Below are 22,696 nucleotides of genomic sequence, written 5' to 3'. Positions count from 1 at the left end.
CATGGGAGATGGGGGTGGGGGTGGGGGGGTGAAAACTGGAGTCAGTGCTGCAAGGGAGCTTAGGGGCCATCTCATCCTACATTCTCATTTTAGGCTGAGCCCAGAGATTTTAGCTGGTGTTTGGCAAGCAGTGATAAAAGTGAGGTTTGAACCTTGGCCCACTGTTTCCTGATGGACCCTCTGATAAGTGGGAGGGACGTGCAGGAGGAAAGTGGTCGATATTTACCCACCGCTGCCTCCTCTTGGGCCACTGCCCGGCAAGGGCAATGGAGTTGGCTGGCTCTGTTTAGTTTTGAAAAGTTTATCATTTATTATTCATTTTTAAAAATACACTCATTTTTAATAATAACATATTTATTATTCATTTTAAAAAATATTTAGAACGCCCACTTAGTTCCCTGCAGCTCACACTGCACAGGATAAAGAAATCAAGTTTGCCCAGGGGTAGAGCGTCAGGAAAGTCTGGAAAGATGGCGGAGCCTGACCACGGCCTGACCTTGGCTCTCTCTTTCCCAACAGTGGAGCAGTATCGGGGGGAAACTTTGGGGGTTGGCATGAGTATGATGAATTAATGCCCAGAGAGGTTGGACAGGCCCATCAGGGCATCTCCTGGCAACTGAGATGGTCTTTCTATGCTCACTCTTGATAGTCGCCCCAGCAGCCTCCTTGGGAAGGGACTAGGGCAGTGTTAGCTCCAATTCTAGGAGAAAAACCAGGCCCAGATGGTAAAGTGACTCGACCTTGGCTGCACAGCTCTCAGGTATAGGGGCAGGGAGTTAGGACTCCATCTCTAAGACCACCACGCACACTCCTCTCCGGTCCATAAACATGCTTACTCTGGAAGGCAGACGCCATATTCTTCATATCCTTGCCTCTCTGGATACCTGGAAGAAATGTTTTCATCAAGTAGAATGTAAAGTGTTTTTAAGGTAAAGATTCTCTCTTTCTCCCTCCTTCCTCCCCTCTCTTTTCTCTCTGCCTCTATTTTCCTTCCTTTCCTTCCTTTTCTTCCTCTCCTTCCCTCCCTTCCTCCCTTCCTCCCTCCCTCCCTTCCTCCCTTCCTCCCTTCCTCCCTTCCCTCTCTCCCTCTCTCCCTTCCTCCCTCCAAGCAGAAGTACTTTGGGAAGCTTACAGCCACATTCCTCCTCCTTACTGTAACTCCCGGATAAAGGCACTCCCTAGAGCAGGGGTTCTCACACTATGGCCCACGGGTCAGATGATGCAGCTGCTAAGGACGGTTATGTGGCCCACCTGGTTATGGCAGAGACAGAGTGGGAGCTTTTGTTTTTACTCTAGTCCGGCCCTCCAACAGTCTGAGGGACAGGGAACTGGCCCCCTACTTAAAAAGTTTGAGGACCACTGCCCTAGAGCAATGCAGACCAGCCCCTTCTCTGCCACTTAGAGCTTGCCAAAGGGCACTGGGAGATTTCTCCCAGCTGGGATGTGGCACAGGACCCTTGTATCCCTAGTGCTTAACACAGTGCCAGCTCTTTAAATCCTACTGCCTCCCTGCCCGCCTTCCTTCCTTACTTTAATGTCTGCTTTTACAGCTATTCAAGGTTATCTGCCTCTGATTTGGCACACAGTAGGTGCTTAATACATGCTTATTTTTTAAGGAGAAGCACATGACCAATGCTTGTTGAGTGAAGGATCAAAGTGGTTCACTGAATTTGGGCTCCGAGGGCCTCAGCTGGAATCCCGGCTGTTCACGCGCCGTTTCGGTGGGTGCTGCTCCAATCTGTGGCCCGGTTTCCTGTGAAAGGAAGGGGTCCCTTCCAACTCTGGGAAGTTCTCCGTGTCATTGGGTAGGGATGCTAACATGTAGCCCACCTCCCTGTCTTTCTTGCTTTGACCACGAGAGGGAGCCCTAGGCTCACGAATGATTTAAAAATCACTCTAATTCACTTTTTTCTGCACTCTCTGTACAAAGGGATGCATGGAAATTTGGCTTGTTGCAGTAGCAACAGGAGGAGGAGGAGGAGGAGGAGGAGGAGGAGGAGGAGGAGGAGGAAGAGGAGGAGGAAGAGGAGGAGGAGGAAGAGGAGGAGGAGGAGGAGGAGGAGGAGGAGGAGGAGGAGGAGGAGGAGGAGGAGGAGGAGGAGGAAGAATGATTCACTTTGTTCCAGACTCATGCCCCTAAGGGCCCAGAATGGAAGTGAAGTTTGCTGGAGAACGTGCTCCGAGCCAGTGGAGTTGAATGTTTGATTATGTTCTCGTGATCAGATGCCTCTGTTTGACCATGGAGGGAATGTCAGCGGGGTCATTCCTATTTCTTGATACTATTCTATGAAGAAAGAGCTAATGGGAGTGTTTTTATGCCTATTTTGCAGATGAGGAAACTGAGGCAGGCAGAGGAAACAACAGAATATGGGATCTGGAGGGAGAGTTCTGACTTCAAATCCCACTTTTACATTAATCACATGTGACCTTCACCGAGTCAGACGGCCTCTGAGGTTCCTTTCATCTCTACTTCTAGAACCTAGTGAAAGTGGAGACATAAATTGACTTAATGTGGCCTTGTCTATTGAGCTTTAATTTCTGCAAAGCACTCTGCATCTTTTATCTCACTGGATCCTCACAACAGCATTGTGATGTTGGTGCTTTTATTATCATACCCATTTTACAGATGGGGAAACTGAGGCAGCCAGAGGTGAAAGTGACTTGTCCACTAGTAAATATCAAAAGCAGGATTTGATTACAGGTTTTCTGACTCCCAACCCAGCAATCTATCCATTGGTTCAAAGCTAATCATCATTCCACTGTCTGACCCCCAAGGACAGTACGTTTGCTAGAGTATCATGGTGCATCTCCCGGGAGAGCGGTCACTCCCAAACCATTGGTTTTGGGATATTTTTGATAGTGGTGGTTTTAGCATTCACTCAGTGGTTAACGATGAAATTTGTGCTTGTTACCGAGGGTGCAGCTTATCCCCCACGAGGAGACTCCGGTTGAGGTGTTTTCTTGGCTTAAAGACCCCAACGATCTTTCTGAGTCTCCACAACTCAGCCCTTCCCGTAAACCTGTCAGCCCTCCTGCAAATCTTCCCCGAGTTCCTCTGATCTTGTCCCTGCTTTTAGAACACAGGTGCATCCATCCATCCTCCAAGGTGCATCTCATGAACGTATAAGTGGCCATTACCCTAATGACGGCCCCCTTTTATTAGGGCTGAAGCCCTGTGCATGGGCAAAGTAGTACGCCTTTGCTGTTGGCCTTTTAGTCTCTGAAAGGAAGAGAAAGAGAGCATTGTTGGGAGAAAAACAGGTTGGGGCAGTTCTGAGGACCCAAGAGAAACTGTCCTGGTAAAATGGTCTGAGAAAGTCGCTCCAAGGACCAGAAGGGGGGCAGCTGCACAATGGATCCTGCTTTTATTGGCAAATGGCTGTTTTCAGGTTCCTGAAAGATATAACTGTTACTGTTCGTGGCTGATGAGAAAACTTTTTAAACTTACTAGTATTTTTTCCAGTTACCTGTAAAGATGGTTTTCAACATTTACTTTTGTAAGATTTTGAGTCCCCCCAATTTTTTCTTCTGTCCTTCCTTTCCTCCCCAAGCCAGCAAGCAATCTGACACAGGTTATTTATTTATATATTTAAGTATTTTTTTGTTTTTATTTTTATTTATATTTATGTTTAAATATTTATTGTTTATATTTATATTTCTTTGTTTAATATTTATGTTTAAATATAGAAATATATTTAAAATGATAATGCATTTTAAATATATTTCTATATTAAGTACGTTATGAAAGAAAAATGATTACAAAAGGGAAAAAACACTAGAAAGAAAACACAAAACTAAAAAAAGGTGAAAATAGTCTGCTTCGATCCACATCCAGTCTCTAGTTCTTTCTCAGAGGCATATGCCATTTTCCATCCCAACTCTATTAGAATTCTCTTAGGTCATTTCGTTGCTGAGAAGCGCCAGGTCTGTCCTAAATGATCATAGCATAGAATTGCTGCTGCTGTGTACAGTGTTTTCCTGCTTCTGCTCACTTCACATAAGTCTTTCTGGGTCTTTCTGAAATCAGTGTACTCTTATTTCTTATAGAACAATAGTATTTCTATTACATTCAAATATCACAATTTATTCCATCATTCCCCAATTGACAGGCATCCGCTCAATTTCCAATTCCTTGCCACCACATTTTGCCACAATAATTTTGCACATTTAGGTCGTTTCCCACTCTTTTATGAGCTCTTTGGGATACAGACTCCGTAGTGGGACTGCTGGACCCAAGGGCACGTACATTTGACAGCCCTTTGGGTATAGTCCCAGATTGCTCCCCAGAATGGTTGGATCAGTTCACAACTCCACCACCAATGTATGTGTCCCAGTTTTCCCACCTCCCCCCCACATTTATCATTATCTGGATAAAAAAGGTGCATGTTTGTTTCTGCCTTCTACCGAAGTAAGGCTTGAGTTTTTGGTTGTGCTTTGTTGTTTATGTAGGTTGGCTTGATGTTTATGAGGAGACCCCAACTCGAGGCTTGTTTTCAGTCATTTTCCAGTTGTGTCTGACTCTCCGTGGCCTCATTCTGGGTTTTCTTGGCAAGGATACTGGCAGTGGTTGCTATTTCCTTCCTTATTTTACAGATAAGGCAGATTGGGTTCAGGGACTTGCCCCTGGGTCATACAGCAATAAGTATCCGTGGCTGGATTTGAACTCTGGAAGATGAGGCTTTCTGCCTCCAGGCTCATAGCGCCACCTAGCCGGCAGGCTTGAGACATTAAAAGTCAAAGGAAGATAAAGGATGAAGCCGAAGTACACTTTCAAGTTTGCAAAACACTTTTCCTATTATTCCATTCCATGTCCTGAGATTCTTCTCTGCATTTAACTAGTATAGAAAATAAGACTGACCAAGGTAGTTAACTTGTTCAGGGTCATACACAGAACCAATCAATAAACATTCGCTAAAGGCCTACTGTGTGCCAGGCTAAAGGCAGTCCCTCAATGAGATTTACAATCTAATTGTCTGACACAGGATTTGAACCCAAGTCTCTCTGGATTCCAGGTCAAGTTCCCTATGTACTGTGTCATCTAGCTCCTTAAAGGCTTAGAACAGTGAGAAAATGAGGTGCCTGAAGCGAGAGGCTGACAGAGGGAACTGCCTTCTGCTGCTTGGACCGGGCAGAGGGGGGTCAGGGGACAAGAGCAGGTACTTCTAGCTGAGGTGGTTGGAGACGCGACTGAATGTTGCCGGGTCTTCAGTTCCTGTCCTCGGTAGGGGAGAACTCTGTCGCTGCTGGAAGACGATTGGCAAAATGAGAATCGTCCCCCTTCAGAGCTCCACTGGGCTTGTCCCGTTGCCCTTTGGGGCCACCTCCATCTGAAGAGGGGAAGCCCTCGAAGCCTTCTCTTTCTTGAGCCCGTCTCCCATTTTGGTCTTGAAAGGAAAAAACCTCCCAGAGCCCTTTGGAAGCAGATTGCAGGCGTTGGGCGCTTCTCTAAGGAATGCCCTTCTCCTGGCCCCTCCAATTCCTCATAGAACATGAGCTGTAGAGGAGAACGGACCCATCCAAAGTCACTCACCGGGATTAAGATTCAAACTCAGGTCATGGAATTATAGGGTTGCAGATTTAGAGCTGGCAGGAAGCCTCTAAACAGGATTTGAAAAGGGCCAGATTGAAAACTGGAAGGGACTTAGCTTATTACCAAGAGCCATTCTTTCACTTTACAGATGAGTAAACTGAGGCCCCACACATTGTGGTCACTTTTTCCCTGTTTGGGGCTTTCCTCATCACTAACACATGCAGACTCAGCCTCAGGTGGGACACGATTGTACAAAGAAGGATGCCGGTGCTCCTAGCACACTCAGGGCGATTGAATATTCCAAAAGAGAAAAATAAAGGTAGGGCAGGGGGTGAGCCCACAGCAACAGAGGGGAGGCAGAGGAGCAGAGCTAGAGAAGGGCCGGGGTGGGAGTCCTCCCTCCCAGCTGGGAGTGAAGGGGCTGAAATCTGGTAAGGGGAATTAGCTCCCTTTCTCATCTCATTTCCTGACCTGCTGTTTCCCACCGCAGGAAAGAAATGTGGGAGCAGGCATTCTTCTCCCCAAGGACGCACATGGGGGAGGAGAGCCCCGGGCGAGGCGTTTCCAGCTGGAGGAAAGCTGTCATTAACTGGTCACTGCGTGTGGAACACTATATGGCTCAGGGCAGGGGTCATGTTGTGGTCCCAGCTTTGACAATGGGCAGAGAGCTTCCTGTCCGCTAATCAGGTTTGACCCCGGGTGCCCCTCGGCCCCTTGTCACCCGTCTTTCTATTCTCTTGAAATCATTCTCTCTTGGATCATGGGGGACCTCTTGGTCCCCAGCTCCGGGAGCTTTTCCCTTAATCCTCTGTTTTGACCCCTCTGCTGGATTTGATATTTGAAACCATGAGCATCCTCCTTTGTGCAATCCGGTCCCACCTGAGGCAGGGTCTGCATGTGTTAGGGATAGGAGAGCCCCAGACGGGGAAAGGCCGACAGTACCTGGGCCACAGGAGGCCCAGGGCCCACTGAGTGTTTGTGGGATAAATGTCTTTCCAAAGTCTAGCTGCCATCCGTGCCAGAATCCGCAGGCCGAGATAAGCAGGGAAGCTGGTTGCTAGATCAAGGAGTCATTCAGTTAATCAATCAACAAGCATTTCATTCAATGCTTAATGTGTTTCTGACACTAGCTGGGGGCTCAGGATGCAAATTCCGCCTAGAGAGCAACGGGTCCATATAGAGGAATATAGGAAATATATGGAGAATTGATTGATCATGACTTTCAGAGGAAGGAATAAGGAGGTCGGGTAAGGCTTTGGGCTAGAAGTGGAGCTTTAGCTGAGTCTCCAAGGAAGCTAGGACTTCTAATAGACAGAAATGAGGGGGAACAGACTCCTGGCATTGGGGACAGCCATGGCAAAAGCATGGAGTCCAGAAATGGGCTGTTCGGAGTGCTGAACAGCAAGAAATCCAATTGTTTTTGTAATCTTATAATTAACAAACTTAATCAGATATAGAACAGAAGGAGAGAATTGTGTGTGAGACTACAGATTGTAAACAAATTATATTATAGGTAGTTTGAATGTTTAAAAGAATATGATAAATTCAGTGCTAGTTTCAAAGTTGTTCTGCTTGTTTATGTCTCCTTTGTGCCTAAAAAATGCTACCTTGGCTCCTTTCTCTCTTTTCCTTTTGTTTCCCTCTTGCCTATCATAGCCTCTCTCTCCTTCCTTCTTTGCTTCATTTGTTTGTTCCTTCCTTCCTCCCCTCTTCTCTCCTTCCTTTCTTCCCTCCTACTTTCCTCCCTCTTTTCCTTTCTCCTTCCTTCCTTCCTTCCTACTTTTGAAGACTTCAATTGCAGGGGAGCAACCCGCTCTTTGAAGGGACTAGTTCCATTTTGGATGCTCCTAGTTGGAGGAACTTTTCTATGTTTAAATCAAAATTCACATTTGTTGACTGTCTTGCTGGGCCTTTTCTAGATTTCTAGATGTCTCTTTGCTCATTCCAAATGCAAGGCTTACTTTGTTCTATCCATTCAGTTCTTTGTGTCGTTATCCGGCTCCCCACCATCCCTTAGCACAGTACCTTGGGCCGAATAGGCAGGTGCTCTGTCACCATTTCTGGACTGAACGTCCTCCCTGGTGGGTTGACCTTTCCCAACTCTGGGTCTAAAGTTGCGAGCCTGGCCTATTACAGAGTTTCCATTGTATCCTCCTAGAAATAAAATCAGGACCTGGGTTCGGATCCACTTCTGGTGCTCACCCTGTTAACTCGGACCAACCACTCAAGCCTGTGGACTTCTGTTGCCAAATTCATCAAACGAAAGGCCTTCCAATCGTGGGTCTGTTGCTCTCTGATCACATCTGCTCCTGTCTGTCTCAGCCTGAGCCTGATTAGGAGCCGGAGCCCCAGAGAGAACGGCAGAGAAAGGCTTCATAACTCTGCCATCATAAAATTGATTAGACCTCCGATTGATATGAAAGTTCCCTGTCTGAAGGGAGCCATCTTTAACTGGCCCATATGGGCAAAATGCAATTTCTGTCATTGTGAAGGAGTACTGGCAACCTAGGAGAATTCATTATACCAAATTGGGTTTGCTATGCTCAGCAGCAATGTTTCTGAAGATAAAGTTCAACCTTTGGGTGAGAGAGCTAAAACAAATGAGTTTCTTAATAGCTGTCCCACTTAGCGTGTGCGTCTAAGAGAGCTTAATGTTTTAATGCCTTTCCTTTTTTACCATACGTCACAGTCCATCTAGCATCGCAGTTTCAGTAATATTTTTATATGGTGTGCAAGAGTGTCCCTGAAATTATGAGCCAGCCTTATTTTGGAGAATCAGAGCAATTGAGTTTAGTTTTGTACCGCACGCCTAACTTGGCAGCGGGCACATGCTCCTAATGCGACTCTGAAAGGTCCACCCTCACTCAAATACCACTCCTTGTGGGTAGGGGTTGGCAAGTAACCAGCACCAAAAAAGCTACCAGTAGCATGATACTTCAGTTGGGAGGATCAACTTTGGCTTAAGATAGAAAAGCAAGACTCTGCCAAAGGGTCCTTGTATCTGTAGTGAAATTTCTTTTTTTCTGAAAGTATTTGTTGTTGTTTCAGATTTATTTAAAATTTAAAAAAAAAAAAACATATTTCGTGATGCTTTTTTGGTGTTAAATTCCCTTCCAAATATAGTTCTTTTTCTACTCGATGAGCCATCCCTTGGATCAAGATTTAAGAAGAAAGGGGAAAAAAAAGAGCATTTCAGCAATACCAAACGATACGTCATCTGCGTCTGGCGTTATGGGTCGCTTCTAATCCCCTTCGCCTCTGCTGCGAAAGGAGGGAGGTGGATTTTTGTCATGGGATTTTGGGGAATCTGGAAACTGGCTTTTTATAAGCTACAAAGGCCAGTCACTGCATCCATCCAGCTAGGTCCAAATTCATATGTAGAATCCATCAGAAGATTTTAGAGCTCAGCAGAATCTTAGAATCATCTGGTTCAATCCCTTGCTTTTATCATGAAGAAAGTAAATATTAAAGCGTTTAAGTGACTCTCCTAAGCTAGCTAATGTCCGAGCCAGGAGTGGACCCCAAGTAGGCCGGTTCCCAGATCGCTGCTATTTCCATTACACCTGACCGCAGCTGTAATCTTAGGAATGGTCTTGGGTGAAAGCAATTTGACCTCTCTGTAAATGGCCACCCCAGAGCCTACCCAAATTTTAAGAAAAGCTTGATTTGAAATTTAAAAAACAGTGGGATTAATTTTTGAAATATATAATTTTATTGCTGACTTTTATTTTAATAAATAATTTTAATACCACCCCCATTTCCCTATGTATCTGTTACCCCTTCTCCTTTATGGCGTGAATAAAAAGTAGAGGGGAAAAACAGTTCAGTAGAACACGTCCCCCAAATCTGACACATGTGATGTTCCACACTCTAGTCCCCCTTCTCTGTAATGTGGTAGAAGATGCTTTCTCCTATCTCTTATCTCATTATAATGTCAAATAACTCAGTTTCATGGTTTAGCTGTGGTCTTCCTTTGCATTTTTTCAATTTTTGTCATTGAGTATATTGTTTTCCTGGTTCTGTTTCCATTGTTGTGTCTCTATGAGTCAAGTTCTCTCACACTTTTCCATTTTATCATGTTCATTTCTTAAAACCTGGTAATATTCTCTTACATTGTGTACCACCATCTGTGCTCGTTGTAGGGTTTTCTGGGTTTTTTCCCTATTTTCCAGAGTGAAATTTTGGTGTATCTGATTGGTGTATCCAAAAATTAGTGGATCCACGGGCTTCTTTTGTCCTTGATTTCATTGCTGTCCGTGACTAGCTCTAGAATCTCCAGGGCAAAGGGTAGGACTATAATTTTTTTTAACCTAATTCTGAATTGCTCTCTAGAATGGCTGGACCAATCCACATGTCCACCTACAGTGCATGAGTATGCCTGTCTTGCCAAAGCCCCTTTAATACTAATTCTCCCCATTTTTTGTCATCTTTGCCTTTGTGCTGAGTGTGAGGAAAATCTCAGAGGTATTTTGATGTTTATCTCACTCATTTTTTAGTTTTTTGCAAACTTCTTTCAATATGTTCATAATAGGCTACCTTTCTTCTTTTGAGAACTGGATATATTTCAAAAGTGAAATGTATTTCAAAGCCCTCTTATTGAGTTTCAAATAAACTGCTATGTTTCATAAAACAAACACCCGACACCCTAGCTAATAGAATTTAAACTCCTTGGGAGCAGGGACAGTTTTATTTCTTATATTCTGCCCTTAACCCTCTCTGCACCCCCCCCCCCCAGCATCTTGAATGTTTGCACATGATTATAACTTAAGAAGTTCTTGTGGAATTGAAATTATTAAAAAAAATCTAATTTTTAAAAAATGATTCTTAAAACTCTCCATCTGTAAAATCAATAAAAGATTAAAATTTTTTAAAAAACCATTTGAGAAACAGTAAAAGCAAATAAATAGAGAGCTGCTTTTGGAGTCAAGGAAACCTGGATTCAAGACCACATACATACCATGGGCCAAGAACCTTTCTCTGAAACTATGTAAGGTTATGGGGGGCGGCGCTCTGCATGGATTTTTGTCCTCTGGGAATTCCTTATTCTAGTGAAATGCCAAATAGAGATCCCCTTTCCCCTTACCTAATAAATTAAATTGATGCTGAACTTACATGATTTCAATTTTATTTAAAAAATTAGAGTTGCTATCTTTTAAAGTCAGGAACCAAACTATGTTTTGCACTGCGGCCCACCTAGCCTCATGTTTGCAGATGGCGGCCTACAGCTCCATAGGCCCTTCGCTTCGCCAAGGCCCCAGCATATGTACTTTTAGCTGTGTTGTTTCAGGCTCTGAGCAGCCCCTCCGATACACATCCTTCCTTGCCCGAGAGATTTCAAGGAAACATTCGATGTCTGTTTTCTTTCTAACCTTGGCTTGACAGAGCAGTTAGCATCTAGCTAGCTAGATTTTTGTTTCCCAAAGGGTTATTTATCCTTCCCTAGAAAACCTCGACTCCTCCAGGCATTTCTTTCAAAAGCTTTTAAATATTGTATAAATAGCCTCAGTTTGCTTTTGCTATAGAAACATGCTCGGGTCTCGGAACCTTGAAATGGAGACTTTGGGTTTCCAGCTGCTGTGTGGGTTCAAATAAAGAGATGATTAGTGTAATATTGATGATTGAGCAGTAGTGAAGGCAGAGTCACAAAGGCCTGAGTTCAAATCCTGCTTCCAATTTTTTACAAGCTGTATGTAAGACTTTGGACGTGTCTTCTCCCATCTGTAAAAATGGAACTACTGTTTTTATTGCTGTTTTAAGAATGTGACTGAAATGCTAGCTGTCCAAATGGGCTGAGAACCTTGAGCTAATTAAGGCATTATTTCTTAGAACTTTATAGACTTTTTTGTTTTGAACAGACCTGTGATTTTATGGGTAGAAGAATACACACACATGTCCATGTATATGTATATAGATAGATATTTCTCTCAGATATATATCTAAATAGATATAGATATACACACAAAATATATATCTATATCTTAATAGACATCTAGCCATCTATCTGTCCGCTGTCCATCCATCCATCTACCTAGAGATCTCTCGCTCTCTTTTCCCCCATACTGATGTAAGTAAGCTGGGGCTTTTCTATGCAATTTAAAGCCTGAGATTGTAGCCTTAGGCCCAAAGGCCCCGAGGCAGTATATGTGCCAGTCTGGTCTTCCTGACCCGGGGGCAGCTCTCTAGCCATAGCTCCTCACTGCCTCCCTCTTGGGCCATTTCTCTATAGAGCTTTCAGGCCCTTCTCTTTGGCCTTGGGTTCATGTCATTTTTCCCTCTCTCAAGCAGATTAAATCCCATAAATTTAGGAAACTTGGCTTTTATTTCGTTATTACTTGAGTTTTCAAATATTTGGTCTGCTCTTACCCCCCACCCTCTTTTCCCATATGTTAGAGAAATAAAGGGCTGTTTCAGCACTTGGGGAACATTTGTACATCACTAATCTTGGAGCGCTGAATGCCATTTTGTTCAAACCTTTGGTGGTGAGGGAATAAATCTGTTTTGTGAGATGTACTCCCCCACGCCTGCTCTTTAACTCTTCACGAACATTTGGACCGGGAAGCTCTTGGCTATCTCATTGACGAAGCTCTCTAGAAGGGAACCCGAGGCCTCGGAGGCGCCTCTTCCATTTTAAGAGTGACCTTTAAACTTGCTGGGCTGCACAGGACAACTTGAGCCTCAGATGCCGTTCCCAGATGGCCTTCCCCAGGCAGGCGCAGTGCAGGGGGTGGCGGGGCTGCTAGAGCCACGAGAGGGTTCCTTATCCTTGCTGAGCCGGGCCAGGCCGGCAGGCGGAGGCTGGCACCAGTGCGGTGTGTGTAACCGAACCCTGATCCCAGCGCCACCCTCCAGAGCCATCTCCACCCCGGGGGAAAATGAGGCAGAAGTCAGTGGGAAGCATTTGACCGGGATTGCAGAGGCTGTTTGCAGGAGTAGCTTGGGGGCCCCAGAAAAATCTTTTTTTTTTTTCTAAACCGGTGCCCCTCCTTTCGTATCAAGTAGCCGGAACACCGGAGTTAGCTCCATTTACTTCCAGGGCAAGTCAAGGAAAGCTTTAGCTCCTTTGGGTGGGGAGCCACGGAGGGACTGGACAGACAGTCCTCTCCGGGATAGAAATAGCCATTGCCAGACTGAACCAAATGGAAGATAATGTGTGCTTTCCACTCTGATTTCCTCACAAAGAGAAAAATGGAAGACGGGCCCCTCCCACTGTTGACTTTTCTTACTGCTCCTTATCATGACCAGAAACCGGGAACCAGTGGCTTGAGGAAGAAGACCTATTACTTTGAGACAAAGCCGAGCTACCTGGAGAATTTTATCCAAAGCATCTTCTTTTGCATAGATTTAAAAGACCGACAGGGCTCCTCCATGGTGGTTGGCGGAGATGGGAGATACTTTAATACATCAGCTGTAGAAACAATAGTGCAGATGGCTGCCGCCAACGGGGTGGGTATCTTGATGGAGCCTTTGCTCTCCCGATGATCTGTTCATTTTATAAATAGGAAAAAGGAGTAGCCTGGGCTAAGCGTGCCCAGGTGGGGGTGGCTATTTGGACACGCATCCCCAGCCTTCTAATATAGAGGAGTTGTAATGTCGCCTCTCATGTCAAGGGCTTTCATTTTTGTCTTTGGGTGTCCGGCACACAGCAGGCATTTAATCATTGCTTATTGGATTGAGTTGAATCGAATCATGTAAGTAGTCTTTAAGTTGCTTTCTTTTAAGAAAAAAAAGTTGTGTAGCTATTTGCTTTAGAAGGTAGAGTTACAGTGCCGTTTGTGGATTCCTGTGATATTTTCATCTGTTATTTATGTGTGTTGTTCTTTTTGGGGGAGTAGGGAATAAGGAAGAGAAAGAAGAGAGATTAGAAAGAAAAAAAGAAAAATGAGAAAACAAAGACTGGGGAAAGAGAAAAGAGAGAGGGACAAATAAGGGAAGGAAAAGAGGAAAGAGAAATGTGTAAAAAGAGGAAGAATGAAAAATAGAACTAGAGAGGAGATGAGGAAATATAAGATAAAGACAAAAGAATGATAAAAGAGAAGAAATAAAGGACTAAAATGGGGCAAGAGAAAAGAATAGAAAGAAAAGAGAACTTTAGAAAAGAGAAAATAGAACTAAATAAAGAAAAGGAAGATAAACGCTAAAAAGAAAAAATGGGGAAAGGAGAAGAAAGAAAAGAGGTAGAAAAAGATAAGTAAAGAAAGAAGGAAGGAAGGAAGGGGAAAAAAGGGGAGAGAGAAGGAGGGAGGAAAAGAAAGAATTTGGAAGAGGAGAAAAGGGGAAAGACAGAAAAAGATAGAAAGAATAAGAGAAGCAGAGGCAAAGGAGACAAGAGAATGAGAGAAACGAGAGACATATACACAAAAGATGAGAGATAGAGAAAGAGAGAGACAGAGACAGAGAGAAGCCACCCCCAAACTTCCCTGTGAACTGTCCCCTTAACTTTTCTAAAGGGCTTCGAGGACGAATGTATCCTCTGTGGCTGGTGCTAATGAGTGGTGGGGGGAAAAGGTTTTTCTTTTCTTTCAATGGCCTCCTTGTTATAGTTCAGCCACTTGTCAAAGAGGCAAACAAAACCCAGGACCTGCAGCTTCTTGCGGATGGGGCTGTGCTGCAGAAATCCTGGGAGGGAACTGGAAAATCTTCGGTGTAAGCTTTCCAAGTGGCCCTTGTGCCAGGGGACCTGCTCCTAAGAACCTGGTACACAAAGAAGGCCTGTTTATAGTGAGCTTGTGCAGTGGGATAGAGATAATAGCCCCTAAAGGTCTGGGGAAGGAGCCTCAGCTCTGGCTTTGTAGCATGGAAAAAAATTCATATTGGCTCAGTGAACGGGCACCCGAGGACTCCAACTCTTGGCTTCTGTGATTCACGGGAACAAAACCCCTGCTCTTAATATAACAGTTGCCACAGATGCCCTGGTTGGCAATGATGGCTGTCCCTGGTACATCTCTTGTCTGTCCTGCAAAGCCCTTGTTGGATTAAAACACGTCGCCATCCCCTTTAAATATCGGAGGCGATGCATCGAAATGTCAGCCAGATGCTCACCTCCCCAAAGGAGCATCTTTAATGGTCTCTGCTTGGGGAGGGGGCGGGCTCTGCCCTTGGGAGCAAAAGACGGCGTATGGGAGCCAAAGCAGCCTTTCATTCATTAGACTTCAGCCTGAGCAGGTGTGATCACAAAAGCTAGATTGAAACTGAACCAAAGGCCGACCCCCGAGCATCCGAGCCCTTCGAGATCTCGCTATTTGTTCCCGGGGCCCGCACTCGGGGCGGGGGGCTGGCACTTGGCTCGGGGTCTTACATCGCTGATGAGGCGCCCTGGTGCAGAGTGATTAGGAGGCGTCCACATCTTTAAGCTAAAATATGAGGTGCTGGAAATTTCATCTCGGAAGGGCGCCGGGCAGGGAACAACATTAAGATGCTTTTCATCTCTGGAGCAAGATGAGATGGAACGTTATTCTCGAGCATCCATCTCGACCAGTGAGGGGGGACAGAGGACGCTGTCCGTCTCTCCTTGATCTATCTGGCCTCGTTTTAGCTCCGCGTGGAGCTAAAGAGCGGGGAGAATGTGTAATTCGGGCAGCTCCCGGAACTTGTCTTACTTAGGAGGCAGAGGTTTGCTAAATAATACATTTAAGTGATACTCATTGGCTAAGCTCTGCCTTGGGTCCGGCAGGCCCAGCCCTGTGCTCTCCCTGCCTTTTTTCAAGGTCACAGCTCATTAAAAACGGCCTCTGTGATTGCAGGAGCCAGAGCTCGCCCAATAGGCCTGCACCTGAATTATTGAAGAGTTAAGGAAGCATGTATTGGAGGGCAAGCGGGTGATAGGACGGGTTCGACTTCAGCCCAGCCACATGCTGACTAGGTAGCTGTGGACAAGTCATTTACCCTCATAATGCCCCAGGCAACTCCCCAAAGCCCTGAGTTCCAGAACTCAACTACAGTGGTGGAGAGAGTGTCTACTCTGGGAGTCCCCACCGATAAACAGTGACAATAATAGCAAGGATAACACTAAAGGCATTTACACTGTATCGTACATGCACTTAAAGTTTACAAAGCATTTTACATATATCTCATTTGATGGTAGTTACAATGATCATAATAAGAATAGTGGTAATAAAGCACTTATAGCATAGCTTAATTCCCTCATCTATGCTATGTGAATATCCGATTCAATGACAGCTCACTTGAAGTCAGGAAGACTTGAATTCAAATCCCGGCTCAAACGCTTATGGAGCAAACCACTTAATCCTATTGGTCTTGGTTTTGTTGTCTGTAAAATGGGATAATAATAGCACCTACCTTCCTCACAGGGTTGTTGTGAGGATCAAACGAGATCATATCTGCAAAACATACTGTTTCTATCATTTAACATTTGCGATTAAACGATCCAATCATAGCATAAAATTTATTATTTATCATTTTATTATTACCTCTGTCTCAGATCTAAGTCTTTTGACTTGATCAAACTCAGTGGGGTGTGTGTGTATGTGTAGAAGGGCTATTTATGTGTTTCATATGCCCCAATTTTAGCCATTTAAACCTTTAGGAGATGATAAGTCATTGGACAGTTGTGATGGCTAAAGACCGTGAGGAGAGGGAGCACCAAGGTGGGGAAGGCTTATTCCCAAAGACTACAGTAGTAGACGCCCCCCTCCAGGATCTCAGAGATTATTACATATGGCAGTAAATTAGTGTTCAGCTTGCCCTTCCCTTCTCCCTCCCCCAATACTTTAAAATGAATTACAGAATATAAAACATAAGCCTCATGAATGCTAAGTTTCCCTTGGGTCTTATGTGAATTCACACTCTCTCCATATTCAGGGAATTATGATGCATCCAAGATTGGCAGGACCCTTTTGGAATAGTGATGCCCCCTCTTGCCCCGAGAGCACTTAGTGTGATGTATTTTGACATGAGAAAGGTACCACTGTGTGCAATCAGTGGGACAGAGAAACCCAATCTTTGCTATTCCGTGGGGTTGGGGACTAGTGAAGGCGACCATCCATTAAAAAGAAGACTTCACCATTCCTTTCTGCCCCCCGGGCTTCCCTGCTGTATCCCCCAAACCCCCTGGAGGTGACTTCTGAGAACATTCAGCTCAGTCTTCCAGCCTGGGTCTGCACGGGGGGCTCGCCATGTTGTCCAGTCCACAAGCTGAACATGGAGTCTTTTAATACGCTCTCTTGTCCCTCTTTATGGAGGTCGGAGAGTTCTTACCCTGGGCTCTGTGGATTTGTTTTTACAATATTTTAATGGTATTTCAATATACTCGATTTCCTTTGAGGGCCTGTGTATTTCATTTTAGGCAGCACAACCCCCATTGGGGCAAGGGCTCCGTTGGCACCAGGTGCCAGAGCGGGCAGTGATGTGCAGAAAGGGTTAAGGAGCCCGCTAGCACACTTCAACCTTTTTGTAGGATCCTAAAGGTGGGAAGGGCTTTCAAGATCATTCAGTTCCTGCCCCTCCCCTTTCTTTTGAAAGTTGAGGGAGCTGAAGCCCTTAGAGATCGTTGACTAACCCAAAGCCACACCAATGGGAAGTAGCAGAATCGGATTTTGAACCCAAGTCCTCGGACTTTCAACCTCATTTTGTTCCATTTTTATTGAGACTCTAATATGTCGGGCAGTGTGTTAGGAGCTAGGGTTACAAATGAAATGGGGTTTGCCCTCAAAGATCTTAAAGTTCAACTGAGGGGAAATAAAACATGCTCACACTAAATGCAAGTAGCCCTACTGAGGGGATGACCCTCTAATAATCAGGAATGAGTTCCCACCATGTGAGGTGGGATTTAAGTGAAAAGGCTGGAATGGAAAATCCTGGAGGGCAGAGATTTTTGGTTTTGAGGCAGCAAGGTGGCCCAGTGGGTAGAGCACTGAATTTGGAGCCAAACCTCTTCTCAGATCCTTTATAGCTGGGTGACCCTGGACTAGTCATTTATCCTCTGAGGTTGCCCATGGGTGCCGTGTTTGTTCTTCCCTACCAAGGCAGAGAATGCCCCCCTTCCAAATGGGGCTCAAACAACACCTTTATTGTGGAGCCTTTCCTGAGCTCCTCAGCCGCTGGTGTCCCCTCCCTCCAGGGTCAAGCTATTCATTTTTCAGCAGTGTCTGACTTTGCCAAGAAAAACCCCAACGGGGTCACAAAGACACTGGAGTGGTTTACCATTTCTTTCTCTGGCTCAAACTGAGAGAAATGGGGAAAATGTCTTGTCTGTACTGATAGTGAGTATTTGAGGCCAGATTTGAACTCATGAAAATGTTTTCCTGACTCCAGGTTCCTCACTCTACCCACCGCCCCACCACCCCACACCACCTTGCACTTAACTACTTTGCATTTTATTCTCCTTATTCTATATGTCATAATGAATGTTCTTGTTGACTCTTCTGTGTGTTTGCCCAGTTTGAAAAGGGGCTTGTTTCATTTGTTATGTTTGCCTTCTTTCTTCCTGGCACAAGTAAATTATTTGTTGATTGCTTGATCCTCCATTTCATCCTTCCCAAAGCAACCAAGGAATTCTTATTATCCATAGGCCTGAATGTCCCACTTCATTCAAGTACCTTCAGTAGATCTTTCCTACCTCTAGAATAAGAGACATGCTTTCCCCTGGCCTTTCAGAGATCTTCCTCCCTGGATCCAGCGTACTTTTCCAGGCTTATTTCAGATTTCTCCATTTTCCACGTGTTTCCTGTTCTTGTCTCCATCTTGTTTTTCTGTCTTGGGAATCAGGAGAGCGTGTCACTGGATCTCTGTGAGCATTGTTTATAGTGAAGAGGACCAGGGGCTGCTTGGTTGAATACTAAGATGCAATTGGAATAAACTACCTGTTTAGTAAGGAGCAAATTTAATTATTGGGTAGCCAAGGTTTCAGTGGCCTGGAAGAAAGTGTCCCATTCACAATCCCAGAGAGGCCTTGAGAAACTTTCATTGCAATGGGAGAGACAACATGGAAACAACTATGGCCATGGGAGACATAAATGGGAGGTGATATCAGAAGGGAAGCACTAGGACTGTGGGAGGAATGAGTGAGGTTTCTGAGAGAAGGGGGACTTTGAGCTGGGATTTCAAAGAAGCCAGGAGGGAGAGGTGAGGAGGGAGAGCATCCCAGTTGTACGAGGGCACCTCAGAGCCCACACTGCCCCTCGGCAGATTTTGAGTCTTTTATCTGTTCTGTGCCCTCTGCACATAGTCCATTCAGTTTGCTGCTTGGGGTACCCAAGGTCTTGACCTCAAATATGGCTTGGACTTTTTCAATTAATTGAGGATATGAAGATCAGGAAGGACCAATCAACCAAATAAGAATTTATTAAACACCTACTATGTGCAAGGGGATCTCCTAGGGGCTGAAAGGATAAATTATAGAATGCTATTTTTCTTATCCAAGGTCACATAACTAGTGTTTTGACTCAGTGGTTAGAGTGCTGGCCTGGGGTCATTCAAATATGGCCTCAGATGCTTATTAGCTGGGAAAGTCACTTCTCTTCTATTTGCCAAGGAGAAGGAAATGGCAAACCACTCCAACGTCTTGGTCCAAAAAGCTCCACGAATGATATGATCCATGAAAGTCATACGTGGCCGAATGACTGAACAGCTACAAAATGTTCTGCCATTTTGCAGATCAGAAAATTGAGGTTCAGAATAGTTTAATGACTTGCCCCAAAATGGTAAATAGCAGAGTCAGAATTTGAACCTAGGACCTAGGAGCCCAATCTACCCTCTTTCTATTGTACTTTGTTGACTTCTAGGAAGAGAGATCAAAGAACGGACTCTGATTTAGGAAGTTTTTTTTGTTTTGTTTTTTTTAATTGATATCTTCTGTTTTTATATTTCCATTATTTCCCTATATATCTTACTTCCTTTCCCTCCTAGGGAGCCTTCTCTATCACAAAGAATAAAAAAAAAAGAGAAACTAAACAGCCCAGCAAAACTGACCAATACATTATTATATGTCCAATAGTCCGTGTCTCCAGTCTTCCATCTTTGCAAAGAAGTAGGAGGTGACTTCTCACGTCCCTTCCTTGGGGCCAGCCTTGGCCATTATAGTTTCACAGCGCTCAGTTTCAATAGTTTCCTCGTTTTTTCCATTTATATTGTAGATCTGGAATACGTTGTTTTCCTGCCTCTCCTTCTTTCACTCTAAAACAGTTTCTCTAATTTTCCTTTGCTTCTTTGAATTCTTTCTATTCATCTTTTTGTCAAAATCCCTTCGTCCATGAACTACAGTGGCTCCCAGCCATTCCCCAATAGGCAGGCATCTGCCTTGTTGCCAATTCTTTGTAACTACCAAAAAAAAAGTTGTTATAAATAAGTGATTTATGTGGGACCTTAGAAAGATTATTCCTTGAAATGAATACTTTCATTTGCTAAGGCTTTCCTCTTCTCCTGGGTCACTCTGTTCTGAAATGACACAGTCTGAGAAATAGCCTGAGGTCTGAGTGATGTTGTTCAACTCTTGCGGCCACACAGAGGACGCCATTCAGACATTTTGTCCCGGCTTTTATGGGGATGTTATTAAGCGAATTTCCACTCTCTATTTGGTGGAAAAAGAGATAGACTTATTTACGTCTCTTTCTGGCACTTTGTTCTGGGCTTGTTTGTCTCAAGGAGTGTAATGAAATAAAAAATAAAGCACTGAATTAAGAATCAGAAAGAATTTGGTTAAAATCCCACCTCCCTGGGCATGATTGTTTTGATCTGGGTTTGTTATTTCATCTGAAATGGAAACTTCTGAGTGGAAAATCCCTCTACCTGTTTAGATCTATAGCTCATCTACAGTTTTGAAGGTTGCTTGGGGCCTCTAGCACTTCTTCGAGCTTAAGTGACTTGTGTGTGTCAGAAACAAAACTTATTCCCAGATTTACCTGGCTGAGACCAAACTGCTCTTGGCTCTGCTGTCTTGCCACTTAGTGTTTTTGATTTCTCTTCTAGATTGGAAGATTAGTGATTGGACAGAACGGCATTCTCTCCACCCCAGCTGTGTCCTGCATCATTCGGAAAATCCAAGCCATTGGCGGGATCATCCTGACAGCCAGCCATAACCCCGGCGGCCCTAATGGAGACTTCGGGATCAAGTTCAACATCTCCAACGGAGGTGAGTTCATTCATTTGTCAGTGGATGAGCCAATGGAGAATGATTAAGGAGACCTGGGTTCAAGGATAAGGTTCTCAGTAGGATTCTCAATCTTTTTGTCTTTTTGCTTCCTTTTCAATGAAAACCAAGAAGATCTTCATTCCTCTTTACCTGTTTGGGATCAACCATGCTACATTATAAGCATTATTTTATTTTATTATTATTATTGTTATTATGAGAAAATGTGGAATTTGAAGAGGGAAAAGTTGATATAAAAGGCATGAAATCCATCCAGGGTCATGAAAACTGAAGGGAAGCCCCAACATGTTGGGTAGGATTCCTTGGATCACAGCTAAGTGGTTTAGTGTATAGTGTGCCTTTGTATGCAATATAATAAATATGTTATTATATTATAATATGTATTATATAACATGATATATATATATATATATATATATATATATATATATATATATATATATATATATATATATATATATATATATATATATATATATATATATATATATATATATATATTATAATATAGTGTGTGCCAGGCTGGAGTCAAGAAGTCTTAGCCTCAGTTTCCTCAACGGTAAAGTAGGGATAAGAATAGCATCTAACTCCCCAGGTTATTGTGAGGATCAAATGAAATAATATTTCTGATGTGCTTGGCACATAATAGGTGCTTAATTAATGTTTGCTCCCTTCTCCTTCCTCCTTTCCGATTTCTGGGTACATGGCAGAATTGCCCTGCAGGCATCTGTGTATGAGATGGATTGAAGAGGTGAGAGATTTCAGGTTTCCCTTCTCCAGGCCAAGCGTCCCTAGGTCCTTGTCACCTTGGTGTCCTTGTATAAATCACTTCATGCTCTGGTCTCAGTTTCCTTGTTTGTAAAACGAGGCAGACGGACTCCACGTTTCCTTTAACTCCAACTTGTGCGGTCTCTTTCCTAATGAATGTGATGGCCCAATGAGCCACTGCCCAGATGTGCTCCCTGTAAGCCTCGTTCTCTCCATGCCCACCCCTTAGTGACCCAGGATTTGCTGTCTAATTCCAGGACCGGCTCCTGAAGCCATCACGGAGAAGATCTTCCAGATCAGTAAGACAATTGAAGAATACGCCATCTGCCCGGACCTGAAAGTCGACCTCAGTGTCCTTGGGAAGCAGCAGTTTGACTTGGAGAACAAGTTCAAACCGTTCACAGGCATGTAGCCCTTCCCCAGCTCCTCCGCTCGTGGCTGGGAGCCTCCACCCTCAGGTGCCCCCGGGAAGCTGGACTTTGCCATTCTAGAAGGCAGATTGCCCCTTCAGATGCTTCACCTACATTAATTCAATGAACTCTGGTTTCTTTATTGAAAAATGTCTTGCTGCCCTTTGTTTGGTAGCACGGCCCTGCGTTTGGGGTTTCTGGACTCCCACTGATTCTGTCCTGGTAGGAAGAGAAAACACAGTGACCTATGCAAGCAGCATTCGGGATCTCCCACAGAGAGAAGGCTGGGCTCCAATGGCAAGAGCGCCCTGTTTGGGGATGAGCTTGATGACCTTGAGTCGGACCTGGCTCCTCAGCTTGGTCCCCTCTCAAGTCAGGGCTGTATCACCTCAGAGGTCCCTTTGAGTGACTTTGAACTAGACCTGTACAATGGATACGGGCAGACATTGGAGCTGCTAGGTGGTGCAGTGGGTAGAGTGGTGGACATGGAGTCAGGGCCGCTTTGGGGCAGAGAGGCTCAGTGGTTGAGATGTAGAGACAGTTTTAGACCTCAAAGCATCTGAGTAATGCCACGGAGCCAGCCTGGGCTTAGAATCAGGAAACCTGTGTTCTAATCCTGCCTGAGATACTTCCCAGCTACGTGGCCTTGGGCCAGCCACTGAGTAGTTCTCAAACTCAGTTTCCTTATCTCTAAAATGGGGAGGTTGGACTCGGTGGGCCCCGAATCTGTAAATCTCCTTCTTTCATGCTCTGTGTCTCCTCTCAGATATGTATTTGTAGCTCTGCAGGAGTTAACCTCTCAGTGTCCCAGACAATTCTGAAAGTACTACCTGTACTGATAGAGGGCATTTCCTCTTCTGGGAGGGTCTCTATAATATCACAGCT

The 22,696-nt window shown here is 44.5% G+C and overlaps 1 protein-coding gene across 1 annotated transcript in view; it reads left to right on the top strand.

Annotated features, from left to right (window-relative positions):
- PGM1 (phosphoglucomutase 1) overlaps positions 1–22,696 on the top strand; it is a 68,984-nt gene that overhangs the window by 14,344 nt on the left and 31,944 nt on the right. Inside the window, exons 2-3 of the mRNA XM_074265752.1 lie at positions 20,453–20,615; positions 21,659–21,805. Coding sequence (XP_074121853.1) covers positions 20,453–20,615; positions 21,659–21,805 — 310 coding nt within the window. The remainder of the gene's footprint in view (positions 1–20,452; positions 20,616–21,658; positions 21,806–22,696) is intronic.

The sequence above is a fragment of the Sminthopsis crassicaudata genome, chromosome 4 (genome assembly GCF_048593235.1).
Source record: "Sminthopsis crassicaudata isolate SCR6 chromosome 4, ASM4859323v1, whole genome shotgun sequence".
NCBI lineage: Eukaryota > Metazoa > Chordata > Mammalia > Dasyuromorphia > Dasyuridae > Sminthopsis > Sminthopsis crassicaudata.
Note: the sequence above shows the minus strand (reverse complement) of the source record. Positions and strands in the feature narration are given on the sequence as shown.